General features: G+C 42.0%; 1 protein-coding gene across 1 annotated transcript; it reads left to right on the top strand.

Annotated features, from left to right (window-relative positions):
- The first annotated feature begins 11,457 nt into the window (after nt 1–11,457).
- irx1b (iroquois homeobox 1b) lies at nt 11,458–15,675 on the top strand. The gene is made up of 5 exons (XM_014177963.2): nt 11,458–11,924; nt 12,893–13,135; nt 13,404–14,169; nt 14,808–14,868; nt 15,298–15,675. Exons 1-5 carry the CDS (start codon nt 11,691–11,693, stop codon nt 15,347–15,349), a joined length of 1,356 nt encoding a protein of 451 aa, XP_014033438.1. The 5' UTR covers nt 11,458–11,690; the 3' UTR covers nt 15,350–15,675.
- Nucleotides 15,676–16,616: the final 941 nt, after the last annotated feature.

Consider the following 16,616-nt stretch of genomic DNA (forward strand, 5'->3'; position numbering starts at 1 on the left):
TGTAAAGAATGTGAAGAATTTGTTTCGACTTGAGAGTATGAGTTATCCCGCTGTCTAAGAATGTTCATTTGTATGAACTTATTAATTACTATTTTACAAAAACATGATTTGTCTAGTTTTGTCAACTCATTATAAAAGTGATGATGTCATTGACTTTGCACTAATGTAGTGGTCTAGGTATAACAGTGAGAGAGTAGGTCACTCCAGATCTAAACTTTGTCGTTGACTCTCACACAAACTAAAAATTCCTGCTTTTGGAATTCAGAGGAGATGACAGATAAGTATGCATTTTATTAAAGCCACAGTTTAGAAAAAAAAATACAAATGTCTAGAATAGCCACTATTTAAAGCCTCACTGTAAGATGTGCATACCATCAAAGAAAGCTAAACCAGCAGGACTGGAGCCATGGAGGACTGGAGCCATGGGGACGGAGCCTGGGGCGCAGCCATGGAGGACTGGAGCCATGGAGGACTGCAGCCATGGAGGACTGGAGCCATGGAGGACTGGAGCCATGGAGGACTGGAGCCATGGAGGACTGCAGCCATGGAGGACTGGAGCCATGGAGGACTGGAGCCATGGAGGACTGGAGCCATGGAGGACTGCAGCCATGGAGGACTGGAGCCATGGAGGACTGCAGCCATGGAGGACTGGAGCCATGGAGGACTGCAGCCATGGAGGACTGGAGCCATGGAGGACTGGAGCCATGGAGGACTGGAGCCATGGAGGACTGGAGCCATGGAGGACTACAGCAGTCCAAACCTGGTCGACTGCTGTTCCAATCTATCCATTCAGCCAGGAGGGTGGGTCAGAATATCCTGGATTGAGCCCTGTAGTCTCTAACAGGAAGTTATGAGAGCTTTCAAACAGGAAGCACAACCATATGGGCCAGCTCTGGCTCCTAAGCCTGCAGAATACTAGAAGTAGGGTTTATAATATATCCTGCCTCAGATAGTAGGCCTATAGTTTCTCTCCTTCAGTTGGCCTATTCAGAGATATATTCAGAGACTCTATTTTCTGGTATGCAGAATCACATGACAAATGTACAAATAGTGAATAAAGTGATATACAGTATATACAGTTGAAGTCGGAAGTTTACATACACTTAGGTTGGAGTCATTAAAACTCGTTTTTCAACCTCTCCACACATTTCTTGTTAACAAACTATAGTTTTGGCAAGTCGGTTAGGACATCTACTTTGTGCATGACACAAGACATTTTTCCAACAATTGTTTACAGACAGATTATTTCACTTATAATTAATTGGATCACAATTCCAGTGGGTCAGAAGTTTACATACACTAAGTTGACTGGTCCTTTAAACAGCTTGGAAAATTCCAAAAAATTATGCCATGGCTTTGGAAGCTTCTAATAGGCTAATTGACATAATTTGAGTCAATTGGAGGTGTACCAGTGGATGTATTTCAAGGCCTACCATCAAATGCAGTACCTCTTTGCTTGACATCATGGGAAAATCTAAAGAAATCAGCCAAGACCTCAGAAAAGAAATGATAGACCTCCACAAGTCTGGTTCATCCTTGGGAGCAATTTCCAAACGCCTGAAGGTACCACATTCATCTGTAAAAACAATAGTATGCAAGTATAAACACCATGGGACCACGCAGCCGTCATACCACTCAGGAAGGAGACGCGTTCTGTCTCCTAGATATTAACGTACTTTGGTGCGAGAAGTGCAAATCAATCCCAGAACAACAGCAAAGGACCTTGTGAAGATGCTGGAGGAAACAGGTACAAAAGTATCTATATCCACAGTAAAATGAGTCCTATATCGACATAACCTGAAAGGCCTCTCAGCAAGGAAGAAGTCACTGCTCCAAAACAGCCATAAAAAAAACAGACTGCGGTTTGCAACTGCACATGGGGAGAAAGATTGTACTTTTTGGAGAAATGGCTTCTGGTCTGATGAAACAAAAATAGAACTGTTTGGCCATAATGACCATCGTTATGTTTGGAGGAAAAAGGGGGAGGCTTGCAAGCCGAAGAACACCATCCCAACCGTGAAGCATGGGGGTGGCAGCATCATGTTGTGGGTGTGCTTTGCTGCAGGAGGGACTGGTGCACTTCACAAAATAGATGGCATATTGAGCAAGGGAAATTATGTTGATAATATATTTAAGCAACATCTCAAGACATCAGTCAGGAAGTTAAAGCTTGGTCGCAAATGAGTCTTCCAAATGGACAATGACCACAAGCATACTTCCAAAGTTGTGGCAAAATGGCTTATGGACAACAAAGTCAAGGCATTGGAGTGGCCATCACAAAGCCCTGACCATAAACCTATAGAACATTTTTGGGGAGAATTGAAAAAGCGTGTGCGAGCAAGGAGGCCTACAAACCTGACGCAGTTACACCAGCTCTGTCAGGAGGAATGTGCCAAAATTCACCCAACTTATTGTGGGAAGCTTGTGGAAGGCTACCCGAAACGTTTGACCCAAGTTAAACAATTTAAAGGCAATGTTACCAAATGCTAATGTATGTAAACATCTGACCCACTGGGAATGTGATGAAAGAAATGAAAGCTGAAATATATCATTCTCTCTACTATTATTCTGACATTTCACATTCTTAAAATAAAGTGGTGATCGTAATTGACCTAAAATAGGGAATTTTTACTAAGATTAAATGTCAGGAATTGTGAAAAACGGAGTTTAAATGTATTTGGCTAAGGTGTATGTAAACTTCCAACTTCAACTGTATATTTTTTTCAATCTCCTTCTCTGCCCCCCTCCCCTCCTCCACACCTCTCTCTCTCTCTCTCCCTCATCCCTCTCCATCAGTAGTTAATAGCTGATTTTGTCTGGTTTCAGACACTGGTATACAGGGACACTATAGATCTGACCTTTGTCCTTAATACTGGGTGTAGGTGGCTGGAGGTCAAACCTGTAAGAGATACTCTCTCTGTTCATCCACCAGAACAGAGGCTCAAAGCTGGGGGAGGCACACTGGACGTTACCCCTGGGTCTCAGGTGACTCTGCCACTTCATTCAACCCACATTGTGAATATTAGCTCAATAGCTGATGAATACTGTATATACCAGTGACAATAGCTCAGGTTTATGGTGGGATTTGTATTGACTTTTGTATTTCTATTTCAAATCTTGTCATTTATGTATTGTCATATGCTCTTATTCAAAGCAAACTTCAAAGCATTTCCAAGTAAGGAAGTTTAAACAAACTTTGGAAATAAATATTTATAGGGAAGTTATGTTTCTGATAAGAATTTTTCATAGTCTCAGATCGTCTTCTTCTTCTTAGTGGATAGGTACCTGGTCTCAGAGTATTTCGTATTATTCAGAATGTAAATCTGGGACACTTCATTTGGTATGATATGTTACGTTTCGTATGGTATGTATTAATTTGTGGATGTCCATCACCAATTTCTTATAACATGTTGCGAATAACAATTAATATTATATGTAACAAATTTGCAAAAAGTACAATATGTTAAGAATTTGCAAAACACACTATATAATTAGCAAAACGTATGATATGTTACGAATTCTGGCTAGGTGGCTAAAGTTAACTAGCTGGCTAACGTTAGTTAGGCTAGGAGTTAGGGGTTAGGGTTAAGTTTAGGAGTCAGGTTAAAAGGTTAATCTTTGGGTTATGGGAAGGGTTAGCTAACAGGGTTAAGGTTTGGGTTAGGGGAAGGGTTAGCTAACAGGGTTAAGGTAAGGGTTAGGGTAAGGGTAGCTAACAGGGTTAAGGTTAGGGTTAGGGGGAAGGTTAGCTAACAGGGTTAAGGTTAGGGTTAGGGGGAAGGTTAGCTAACATGCTAAGTAGTTGCAAAGTAGGTAAAATGTAGTAAATAGTTGCAAAGTAGCTAAAATGCTAAAGTTGTCCGTGATGAGATTCGAACTCACAACCTTCGTATTGATAGACTTTCACATTATATGCCAATCCAGCCACCCCGACCAACCACCTTACTTTGTTTTTGTCATAATTAAACATCTGTCTTATTTAACCATACCAAACATAATATATCATACTAATTTGAGTGTCCCGCATTTACATTTACTATGCTACGTCTAGTCAATGAGACCAGGCTGGTAATAGAGAGGGGCTTTCAGGGTAGAGGACATGGTAATGCTTAGACTGCGAAGTCTCTTTGAGGTGCTGGTTTAAGTCAGCATTATTGCATTAAGGCTTAAAGCCTCTGCTTAAGGGCACTTTTTCAACGTCAAACACACACACACACACACACACACACACACACACACACACACACACACACACACACACACACACACACACACACACACACACACAGACACTCAGCCCTCCCACTCCTCCTTTAAAGTATTGTCTTTAACAGCATTATATCGGCATCATTCCCCTCCTACTGGGAACAACAAAGGAGAGAGGTTTAAAACCCTGAACACAGCAATCAGTGCTTCGCTTTAAAGCGCTGTGTGTGTGTTTCAGTGTGTGTGTGTGTGTGTGTGTGTGTGTGTGTGTGTGTGTGTGTGGTGTGTGTGTGTGTGTGTGTGTGTGTGTGTGTGTGTGTGTGTGTGTGTGTGTGTGTGTGTGTGTGCCTGTATTTGTGTGGGTGTGTAAGTGCGTGTGCGTGCATGTATGTGCATGCGCTCGAGTGTGTGTGTGCGTGTGCCTGTATTTGTGTGTGTGTGTGTGTGTGTGTGTGTCTTTGTGCATGCCTGCGCGTGTGTGTCTCTCTGTGTATGTGTGTGTCTCTCTCTGTGTCTGTGTGTCCATTAAAGCAATGCTAATGTCTCCTAAGCAGCAGCAGCACTAAAGTGACCCCTACTGTAACAAAAGAGTTAATAATCCCTTTAGAAAACAATCAGCTCCTCAGCCGTGAGAAAGACGCCCCTCCGAGCCTTTCTCCTAACTATCAGGAGGTTGAGCCTCACCTTCTCTCTGTTCTCTTCTGTTCTGTCAGCCGTCACGTACCACATCGTCGGATTCACCACGCTTCTCTGTTCAGAATGATGGACTGCATTTAAACAGCCTTCCCAGTTCCGACAGCCGTTAGCGGTGGCAGTTAGCCATTAAAAGGGATGTCAAACTTTGACTTGGTTGTGGTGAATAACATCAATGAAGAAGTCGGCCATTTTGTTTTCAGGGTAACAAACTGACCTTTTCCCTAGAGGTCAGCGGGGTTTGTTATCAACTCTATACTGTAAATGAGTCCTAGGATGGGCTGTTGGCTTTCTAAAGAGCCTATTAGCAAACAAACGCTGACACACCCGCTAATTGGCAGTGATAGGGGTCTTTGTGAGGTGTTTCCCCTCTGGGGTCTCACCAACCAACTGTTAAAACACAGCAGATCAGTATTCATTCAGCCCTGTTAATGGCAGAAGATAAGCTTTTGTTATTATTGCTTTTCCTCAAGGAATCGTTTCATTATTGCTTTGCCTCTAGGGATTGTTGGTAATGAAATACTGTATTAAGAGTAGTAAAACCAAAGTGAATACATCCCATGTTTTGAAAATGTGATGTAGCGCTATTACCAGGACTATTACCAGGACTATTACCAGGACTATTACCAGGACTACTACCACGACTAATGACTATTACCATAACTAATGACTATTACCAGGACTATTACCAGGACTATTACCAGGACTATTACCAGGACTATTACCAGGACTATTACCAGGACTATTACCAGGACTATTACCAGGACTATTACCACGCGACTATTACCAGACTAATGACTATTACCAGGACTATTACCAGGACTATTACCAGGACTACTACCACGCGACTATTACCAGGACTATTACCAGGACTATTACCAGGACTATTACCAGGACTACTACCAGGACTACTACCACGACTAATGACTATTACCATAACTAATGACTATTACCAGGACTATTACCAGGACTATTACCAGGACTATTACCAGGACTATTACCAGGACTACTACCACGACGATGCTATTACCCAGGACTACTACCACGACTAATGACTACTACCATGACTAATGACTATTACCAGGACTAATGACTATTACCATGACTAATGACTATTACCATGACCAATGACTACTACCATAACTAATGACTATTACCATAACTAATGACTATTACCATGACTAATGACTATTACCATAACTAATGACTATTACCAGGACTATTACCAGGACTATTACCAGGACTACTACCAGGACTAATGACTATTACCATAACTAATGACTATTACCAGGACTAATGACTACTACCATGACTAATGACTATTACCATGACTAATGACTATTACCATGACTAATGACTATTACCATAACTAATGACTCTTACCAGGACTACTACCACGACTGATGACTATTACCTATGACTAATGACTATTACCAGGACTATTACCAGGACTATTACCATGACTCATGACTATTACCAGGACCAATGACTACTACCATAACTAATGACTATTACCATGACCAATGACTACTACCATAACTAATGACTATTACCATAACTAATGACTATTACCATGACTAATGACTATTACCATAACTAATGACTATTACCATGACCAATGACTACTACCATAACTAATGACTATTACCATAACTAATGACTTTTACCATGACTAATGACTATGACCATAACGAATGACTACTACCATAACTAATGACAATTACCATGACTAATGACTATTACCATAACTAATGACTTTTACCATGACTAATGACTATGACCATAACGAATGACTACTACCATAACTAATGACTATTACCATGACTAATGACTATTACCATGACTAATGACTATTACCATAACTAATGACTATTACCATAACTAATGACTATTACCATGACTAATGACTATTACCATGACTACTGACTATTACCAGGACTAATGACTATTACCATGACTAATGACTATTACCATAACTAATGACTATTACCATGACTAATGACTATTACCAGGACTATTACCAGGACTATTACCATAACTAATGGCTACTACCATAACTAATGACTATTACCAGGACTATTACCAGGACTACTATCATAACTAATTACTTTAACCATAACTAATAACTATTACCATGACTACTACCATGACTATTACCAGGACTATTACAAGGACTATTACCAGGACTATTACCATGACTACTACCATGACTATTACCAGAACCATTACCAGGACTATTACCAGGACTATTACCAGGACTACTATCATAACTAATGACTATAACCATAACTCATGACTATTACCATGACTATCACCATAACTAATGACAATTACCAGGACTATTACCATGACTATTACCACGACTATTACCATGACTACTACCATGACTATTACCATGACTATTACCACGACTATTACCATGACTATTACCAGGACTATTACCTTATTGATTGTTGTAATTATGTATACAGTAGCTAATGCAAATTGTTAAATGTTGTTTTATGTATTTGCACTGCTGCCTGCACAAATGATCCTTGAGGGATAAATAAATTATTTTGAATTTAATTGAATTCAATTACCTTACTGAAATTGTATGAGCAACTCACTTACAGTTCAAGCAGACTCATCACTGGAAATAGATGCCGATTTAGAACGTTTGAAAAGGTCTCCAGATCATTGACATCTGCCTTCTTTGGCGCTCACAAAAAAAGAGAAACAATTGCCCAGCACTGGGAGCAAACTTATACGCTACTTAGACCACTGCGCTACCACAGTTCACAATGCGCTAGCAAGCCGCGAGAATACTTGATGATACTTGATGGTAATAGCATGTCTTTTTAATGATTTTGTTTTAAGCCTTCCCCAAATCATAGCCCTAATCTTAAACCCCTCGGGAATTAATACCTACATCTAAACCTTTCAGTTGTTTCTGTTTTAACCCTGTAACCACACGGAATTAACCCTGTAACCACGCAGAATTAATGCATCAAAAATAGACGTTCAACCATAACACGTCGAATTTCGAAGGGAAACTATGAGATCTTGTTGAGTTCAATATGTATCAAATAAAGTATATCAGAGTGGATCTCCTGCAACTCTTCAGGATACAAACCCTTAAGAGATGCAACTTCTACTAATATGGTATGCCTTTGGATTTCATTGAAACAGTAGCAGAACTAGGGAACAATAGTTGGAAGTGGAGAATTGTTTTGTGACTCAGAGAAGAGCTCTTATCTAATAAACATATATGTGTTATGATTAAATCACACCTGAAATCTGTCACTTCTTATCTCAAGTTATCTGACAGGCTGAGAAACAGATACAGATACTTAAACCTGGTATTCCCTTGCTGCCCTTGTGCTACTGTGACTCCCCAAGGTATAAATACCAGATAATTAGTTGACTGTAAAATAGAGAATAACCTTCGATCTTTGAACTGGCAGATTTAGTGCCTCTGGAAATTACATCAGAGTTCAAGCTAAGTAAGAGGTACATTTTTAAAACTGAGTGTGTGTGTCTTCCTCACTATAAGTTATTCCTTTGTCTGAGTGCAGGACTCAGAGGGTAATGGGAGGGAGTGGGAATCAGCCTCCTGAGGATCCTAGAGCCACAGCCTACATACAGAGAGGGAGAGAGGGAGGATTGGAGGGAGGGAGGGAGGATTGGAGGGAGGGTCGGGGCCAGAAGAAATATTTGGTAGTCTTAGCAGGTTCACGTTAAAAGGCCGGGATGGGCGCTCTGCGTATACACACACACACACACACACACACACTCTGAATACACAAGCAGGCCAAGGGAGGCTGTGAAGTTGAATGGCATAGCTCAAAGCCTTTCTCCTCTCCCCCTCCTCCTCTCTGTCCTCCTCTCCCTCTCTCTTTTTCCAAACCGCCAAACCGTTCTCCCTCCTTTCTCCAGCTCAGAGGAATTCATTAACTCACTCTCCACAGAGACACTATGGAAATCAAGAGTCTACAAAGGGAGAGAGAGAGAGAGAGAGAGAGAGAGAGAGGGAGAGAGAGAGAGAGAGAGAGAGAGAGGGGCACAGAGAGAGAGAGAGAGAGAGAGAGGCACAGAGAGAGAGGGGCACAGAGAGAGGGAGGGGCACAGAGAGAGAGAGAGAGAGGGAGAGAGATGGAGAGAGAGATGGAGAGAGAGATGGAGGGCTATATTATCCTATTAGATGGTGGATGTGTTTCGTTTCCTTCGTCTGTCATGAGAGAGGCATTAATTTAAAGTGATGAACTCACACGCGAGAGAGAGAAAGAAAGAATGAAAGAAAGAGAGGGAAAGAGAAATAGATAGACAAAGGAGGGGGAAAGAGAGAAAGAGAAGGCGAGAGAGAGCGAGAGAGAGAGCGAAAGAGAGGGAGATGGAGAGAGAGGAGGAGGAAGGAGAGAGGGAGAGAGAGATGGTGGGTGAGAGTCTTTAACGTTGCTCTTTTATGGAGCTGGAATGGATTCCCCTGGCTCCACTTACCTTAGCAATGAGGATATAACCACTTTCCATGAATGCCATTTAAAATGCCATGGAGTTTAAGCATCCATCACACACACACACATAAATACACACACACTGCTACCCCCAGCACTGCTCGTCATAATGTGTATTTAGAAAACAGCTTTGAGATTCATGAGCCGAGCCCTGGGTGCCAGAGCTGGAACATAAACGTTGTGTGTGTGTGTGTGTGTGTGTGTGTGTGTGTGTGTGTGTGTGTGTGTGTGTGTGTGTGTGTGTGTGTGTGTGTGTGTGTGTGTGTGTGTGTGTGTGTGTGTGGCAGCTAGGGGTTTGCCAGCTCAGAGTGAGCTTTAAACACTGTAATTAAATCATTAGGGTCTTCTCAGTGCTTCACAGCACATTGCTGAGAGGAGAGGGGAGGAGAGAGAGAGGGAGGGAGAAGAGGGGGAGAGGATAGAGGAGGAAAGAGCGAAATATGGAAAAAGAGGGGGAGAATGAGGGAGAGAGGAGAGGAGAGAGGGGAGGGAAGAGAGAGAGGAAAGCTAGCCAGCCCTCCATACCCAGCCATCCTCATCAGCTAGTCCAGCGTGAAATGATGAATCTGTGTTTAGGAGGATCACTAATTACTAAGCTAACATCTGATGGAGTCCACATCCAGAGGGCTACAGGAGGGGTGTATGAGGGTACAGGGGCACAGAACAAGGTGCTAAACCTCATTAGCGGGGTGTGTGTGTGTGTGTGTGTGTGTGTGTGTGTGTGTGTGTGGTGTGTGTGTGTGTGTGTGTGTGTGTGTGTGTGTGTGTGTGTGGTGTGTGTGTGTGTGTGTGTGTGTGTGTGTACAGGTTTTAGAGTAGCCTCTTTTTGAATAAAGGGATCAGGATTATTTGAGCAAGTGTAGTGCAGACAGGTATTAAGCTAAAAAAAACTGAAAGAGAAAGATTTCACCCTTTCATATTGTATTCATGTTGGTGTCATTTCATAACCGTGCCACTGTCAATTAAATGTTGTTGATGACTGCTAATATAGCTGGCAATTGCACTCAACATTCAGTACATTTCCCAAATAAATAAAACTAATTTCCCATGTCTAAAACACGAAATACTAAATATTACATGGTTAGGAAGTTTAGGTTTGAAAATTGGACTGGACTAATCTTGTGAAAACTCGATATATATATCTAACTCGTATATTGTTATAAATGATATAAACATTCTGCCTAGGTAGATATATTTTCCTATTTAGCCTACTAGAGTCTCTCAACATCTGTTTCTCTTCCATGGACAGATCTCGTGTCTCCTATCTACACAATCTTTTCCCTCTCCCTCCATCTCTATCTCACTCTTTACCGCCCCTTCTATCTTGAACTTTAATCTTAAAATATGCTTCAGTGACTTCCGTCGATATCACCCGACATTCCGCGGTATCTGTTGCCGGCCGAGTCGACGCTTCCCTCCGCCATCTGGTGTCCATGCTGTCGCCGATACTCCTCTGGAGCGGTTCTAGGTCGCAGTCTCCCAGGACCACTTATATATTTACACTTAATTATAATGTAGCGAGAAAGTATAATGCACCATAAGAGTAGTTAGGAAGAGTTTGGAAATAGATTTTTAAAAATGGTCTAGGCTCAAATGAATGCAAAATGCTTTTGTTATAGCCCTACATTATTTATTTGTCGTGGGCCTTTTTATTATATAATACACATTCTTGGATAAATGTATCATTATTGTTATTAAGCCAATTGTTTGATAATCAGGCCTTCATACAATATGAATATTATTGTTATTATTGTTATATAATTTTTGCTGTTTTTGTTGTTTGTTTTCATTGTTTATTTGAACACCCATTCAGAAAATGACAGAAAGGTGATTATGAGAAAAGAGATCTCTCTTTATCTATTCCACACACACACACACACACACACACACACACACACACACACACACACACACACACACACACACACACACACACACACACACACACACACACACACACACACACACACACACACACAGGACCCAGAGAAGGAACCAATGCACTGATCGCTTGCCCGGGGCATAGGAGGGGCTTGGTTGTTAAGCAGCCTGCCAATCATCCCGTCAGCTCTACTAGAGAGAGTCCTGCGGGGAGAGAGAGAGGCTTCACTGGGCGCTCAAGTGCCAAACTCATAACTACCATTGGAGCTTGCTGCGCTGACGGGGAGTGGGACTGTCTGTCTGACTGACTACCCGTGATTTGTAATTTAGACATCCTTATCTTTCTGGGAAACTGGGAATTCCTCCTATTTTCCTTTCCTCCCTTGTGACACGGAATTTACTGCGCCTTTCTCTCCGGACATGTCTTTCTCGCAGCTGGGGTACCCCCAGTTTCTAAGTGGCTCCCAGGAGGTTTATGGGGGCGACCGGGCCGGCTCTGGCCGGGATGGAGGCGCCGAGAGCGGCGTGAATCAGGCAGCTACCGCCGCTGCTGTTAGCTCGATGCTGGGGATGTATGGTAACCCGTGGGCGGCTCAGAACTACAGCGCGTTTCTCCCCTACAGCGGTGCAGACCTCGCCCTCATATCGCAAATGGTAGGAGAGACGGTTTCTTGGAACGTAGAATTGGAACTTTGTTCGAGTGGTTGTTTGTCAAATGTTGATTGAATGTGCAGGCCAGTTAAATACATGCAAGTGGATTGCCTTTAAGGATTGGAAAGTTTAATATTGTAGTATAATGGGATTGTAATAGGGAAAATGTTTTATATTTTGAGCTCTTTTCAACTTAAAGTTCTGTCATGTTTTTCGAAACTGAAATGTCTGGTCCTTGAAATAGGGACAAAAATAGTTTATGGGATTTTCTGATGTATTATTCATGGCACAATACCAAAAGTCTAAATGTGAGTCATTAAAACAATTCGTTTGCATATTTTCATTGGGTAGCTTATTTCGATAATAAGATAAAAGTAATTTTAAATTGCCTCAGAAATATTAAGATTAGATTAAACAAACAATTAGACATGAGAGAGATTAGCCTATGTGATGGCTTAATTATACATTATTTTCCATATAAAATACATCTCAAAATTACTTTTTAATTTGATAAAATATCAAGTTCATTTATATACCCATACTGTCAATTATGTAGAATTATTTAGGCTAATATTTAAGGTTTGGGGAATTTATCAAAATAATACCTATTGTAGGCTATAAGAAATTTGAGATATCGGTGCTTGTATGAAAAAGTCAGAAACAACATCTCCATAACCTAGACAAAATAACAATAGCCTAATTGTCGTTAACTGGAATTGTGACATCATTGTTTGTCAGGACTTGTGAGATTCAGTTTCACCTTTCAAGACAAACTCATACTGAGCGAACTGATATAGGGTAGTTTTTCAACGTTGCCCCACAGTTATAATACCCAGCATACTGTAAACTTATTTTGCGTTGGAAAGTCAATAAAGGCCTACAAATTAGATAAAAACAAATAGGCCTAGAACTATTACATTTTTGGAGAGACAAACATTACATATAATTATCCCACTATTTCTATCCCCCAGAACTCCCAGTATGATCTGAAGGACAGCCCCGGAGTTCACCCGGGAGGTCTGGCTGTCCACACCGGCGCGGGGTTCTACCCGTATGGCCAGTATGGCTACGGCGACCCGAACCGAGCCAAGGCCGCCACCAGGGAGACCACCAGCACTCTGAAGGCCTGGCTGCAGGAGCACCAGAAGAACCCGTATCCCACCAAGGGAGAGAAGATCATGCTGGCCATCATCACCAAGATGACACTTACACAGGTATATAGGGATAAAGGTTTCTACTGCTATGTGGGATAAAATATGTTTAGGCCAGGAGTATTTCTACTAGGCCTACATGATTTGACCGGGAAAACTCTGGGCCCGAGATGCCTACTTTAAATATGTCTGACTGTCTGTGTGTTTTGCCTGTGCTGTTCTCATGTCTGCCAGTTTAATATATAGTCATTTGATTATTGACTAACCTAATTATGAATATTTTTAATAAAGGATCAATAAAGTATATTAATTAATTCCTTCGTCCGCCCAGGTGTCCACGTGGTTCGCCAACGCGCGCAGGCGTCTGAAGAAGGAGAACAAGGTGACGTGGGGCCGCAGCGCGGAGGACCGGGATGGACGGATCTTCAGTAGTGACAATGAGGACGAGCCTGAGAAACAGGAGAGCGAGGATGAAGAGGACGAGGAGATCGATTTAGAGAGTATCGACATTGATAAGGTCGAGGAGAACCGCGGAGATCAGAGGGAAGGGGAGGGAGAGGGGAAGCTGGCATCGGATTCGAGTAGCTTGGAGAGCCAGAGGAAGCTGTCTGTGGAAGCCCTCAGAGGCATGGAGGGTCCTATTTCTCTCATCAAGGCGCCTGTTGGTGCTTGTAAAAACGCAGTGGATCTTTCCCCCAATGGACCGGGGTGCCAGAGGCCTCCACAGAACAAACCCAAAATCTGGTCTCTGGCGGAGACAGCCACAAGCCCCGACAGTTCCCATAAACCTTCCCCGGCTGCCTCAGCTCCTCACGCGGCCACGTCTCCCTCCCATCACCCGGCCCTACTCCCGGGTCATGGAATATACACTTGCCAGATAGGGAAGCAGCTCCACAACTGGGCCAACGCAGCGTTCCTCAGTGCCAACTCTCTTCTGGGCGTCAGGTCGCTTCTCGGCACGGCAAACCCAGCTGGACACCACATGCCTCTCCATGGCGCACTGAAGCGTCAGGACGCAAGGGCGACGCAGGCTTCAGGGGCATCCGAGGACGAGAGTGGAGATGAGTCGTCGGAGAGCTTCAGTCCAAAGCGAGATGGTATGTATTGTAGTGTAGCCTAGGCCTGCATATGTTTATGATTGTGATTAGAGGCTATTTTTCATCTGCTTGGAAATTAATAACAGTCTCATGAATTCGGCCCAGTGTTCTTCTTCAGTTGTCCAAATAACAATTTCCACATATGGCACACTATTTTGATCTAACACTCGTTTTAATTCATGTTGTGTATTATGATATTTCTGAAAACGAACATTTGGCTATATAAATCAGCTATAGCCTAATATAGCCTAGAGCCTAATAAACAATACATTCATTTCGAAGCGGTCACAGGCCTATAACAACACACAAATACCGTGGAGTTGCTAACAGGTGTACTATCTCAATTTATTAGCTAAGTGCTCTGCCATACATGACAATGACTTTGATTGAAATCCCAAGTTGAAGAACATTGGGTGACCGTGGCACTCCAAAATCTTTTTAAAAAAGACAAAAAGATGTCACCTCATTTCACCGTTTTATTTTCGGCTGGGCAGTCTAACGTGTTTCGGCTGTTATGCCTTCATCAGAGAATAACTCATATGCTATTGCATTAAAAACAGGCGTAACCTAATTCAAAATAGGTCTAGTGAGGATATTGTTTATTTTACTGATTTGCCTGATTGTTTATTTATTTACAGATGACGTGAATATTCGCAGGTCCGGCTCACCGAAGTCTCCCTTCCAGCTGATCACCGACAGGTAAGATATTTCAAACCTCATCGTGACATTATGTCAAGTGTCATCTATATTATAATCATCCGGTAGGCCTAAATGAACCCTTTAACCCGCCGTTAAAGGCCGTTTCACCTGACGGAATGGCTTGTCACAGCTCGAGCTCATAAATCATCTGAAGAGATCTAATCGGTCTAGTTTAACGGCTTTTAACGCCTCACTAGACACCGTTTAATACGGCCAACAGGGGTGGAACGGGCGCCATTGACTTATCATCGTTCACGCAATTTAAATAATCTACCCTCAATTTATTCACGCCTTTCCAGTGAATACACATATGTTGAGGGAGGATATGAAATAGACCTGATAGCAATATCGTTATAGGAAATGAATTATTCAATGTCACACTCATTTAAATTTTCTGACGTTTGTATTTTCTTTTCTCTTCATCAAAAGATCTCACCACGGAACCGCGCAGCGCGCTCTCTCGACCATTTCCACAATATGAAGAGTGAAGAGTTATCATCGGAGAATAATCTGGAATAATTATTTAACGAAGAACAATTTATCGAATAGTCTACTATTTTTGAGAGTGAAACTTAAGATTCAACTCGTCAGATTCTAAAACAGAAGGCTTATATGATGCGAGACAAGATTCATAGCCTATAGGCCTGTTTTTGATCACACACATGTTCCGTATTGCCATTTATACTGGCAATGTTTGTCTTTGCTGTGTATGTTTGTTTTCTGTTTTATTTTCTATGAAAAAGTTATCGACATGTAAATAATTTGTTTAAAGGATATATTTTTGAGAAATAAACTTAATCGTGGTCATAGACTTTGATTTATTTTTTTATATTCTTCATCCAGTAGCCTACGCCTACAGTCTTATCAAATATATCGTTTTCCATGTTGCATGATTTATAACGATGATGATGATAAACCATAGCCAATGTTACATCATTGGGGCTGCAGGTAGTTTAGCGTTTGAGAGCGTTGGGCCAGTAACTAAAAGGTTGCTGCTTCGAATACCCTGGACGATTTGGCGAAAAATCTGTCGATGTGCCCCTGAGCAAAGGTACTTAACTCGAATTGCTCCTGGATAAGAGCGTCTGCTAAATGACAAACATGTAAATAACTGAAAATGTGTGCAGCATTTGGCCAATAACCCAATGTAACCGAAGCTCTTCAATTGGCGTTGTCATTCAGGTAAGGGATTATGTGAAAAAACAGGATAGCTAGGTAAACACTCACCTTATGTACATTTCACATGTGAAGTGTTTCAAAAACGTTTGAAATTAATGTAAAGTGTTCCCGAAAACACATGATTTCCTATGTGACATTTTACTTGAAATCGTGTGATTTTTCCACATGCGAAATCATGTGTTTTTTCTGTAAGAGTCCGCAATGACATTATTTCTTCAATGTGACTGCCTTGGTACTTTGGGTGCCAACATGGCGCTCATTCAAATTCTAAATGTGGAACGCAGTTTGCTTAACTGTAGAGGCCTATTTCCCTGGCTCTCCACTCTCCCTCCCCACGTTTCATCCCGGATTAGCCTCTTAGAGCCCCGATGATGCAGCCTCTGAAATATGGATCAGAGAAGAGGAAAGGCCATCAGCCAGTATGGGGGCTGTGTGTGTGTGTGTGTGTGTGTGTGTGTGTGTGTGTGTGTGTCTGTCTGTCTGTCTGTCTGTCTGTGTCTGTGTGTCTGTGTGTGATATGGGGGTCACTCATGAAGCCATCGTGACCTCCACAAGCCCAGCAGGGTCTC

This window comes from Salmo salar, chromosome 27, assembly GCF_965601325.2.
Source record: "Salmo salar chromosome 27, fSalSal1, whole genome shotgun sequence".
Taxonomy (NCBI): domain Eukaryota; kingdom Metazoa; phylum Chordata; class Actinopteri; order Salmoniformes; family Salmonidae; genus Salmo; species Salmo salar.

Excerpts from the sequence above, each read along its gene's own strand:
- irx1b (XM_014177963.2), top strand. The coding sequence starts at position 11,691 with ATGTCTTTCTCGCAGCTGGGGTACCCCCAGTTTCTAAGTGGCTCCCAG. Across the intron at positions 11,925-12,892 it reads TCGCCCTCATATCGCAAATG|AACTCCCAGTATGATCTGAA; the intron begins GTAGGAGAGACG and ends TCTATCCCCCAG. Across the intron at positions 14,869-15,297 it reads TTCCAGCTGATCACCGACAG|ATCTCACCACGGAACCGCGC; the intron begins GTAAGATATTTC and ends CTTCATCAAAAG.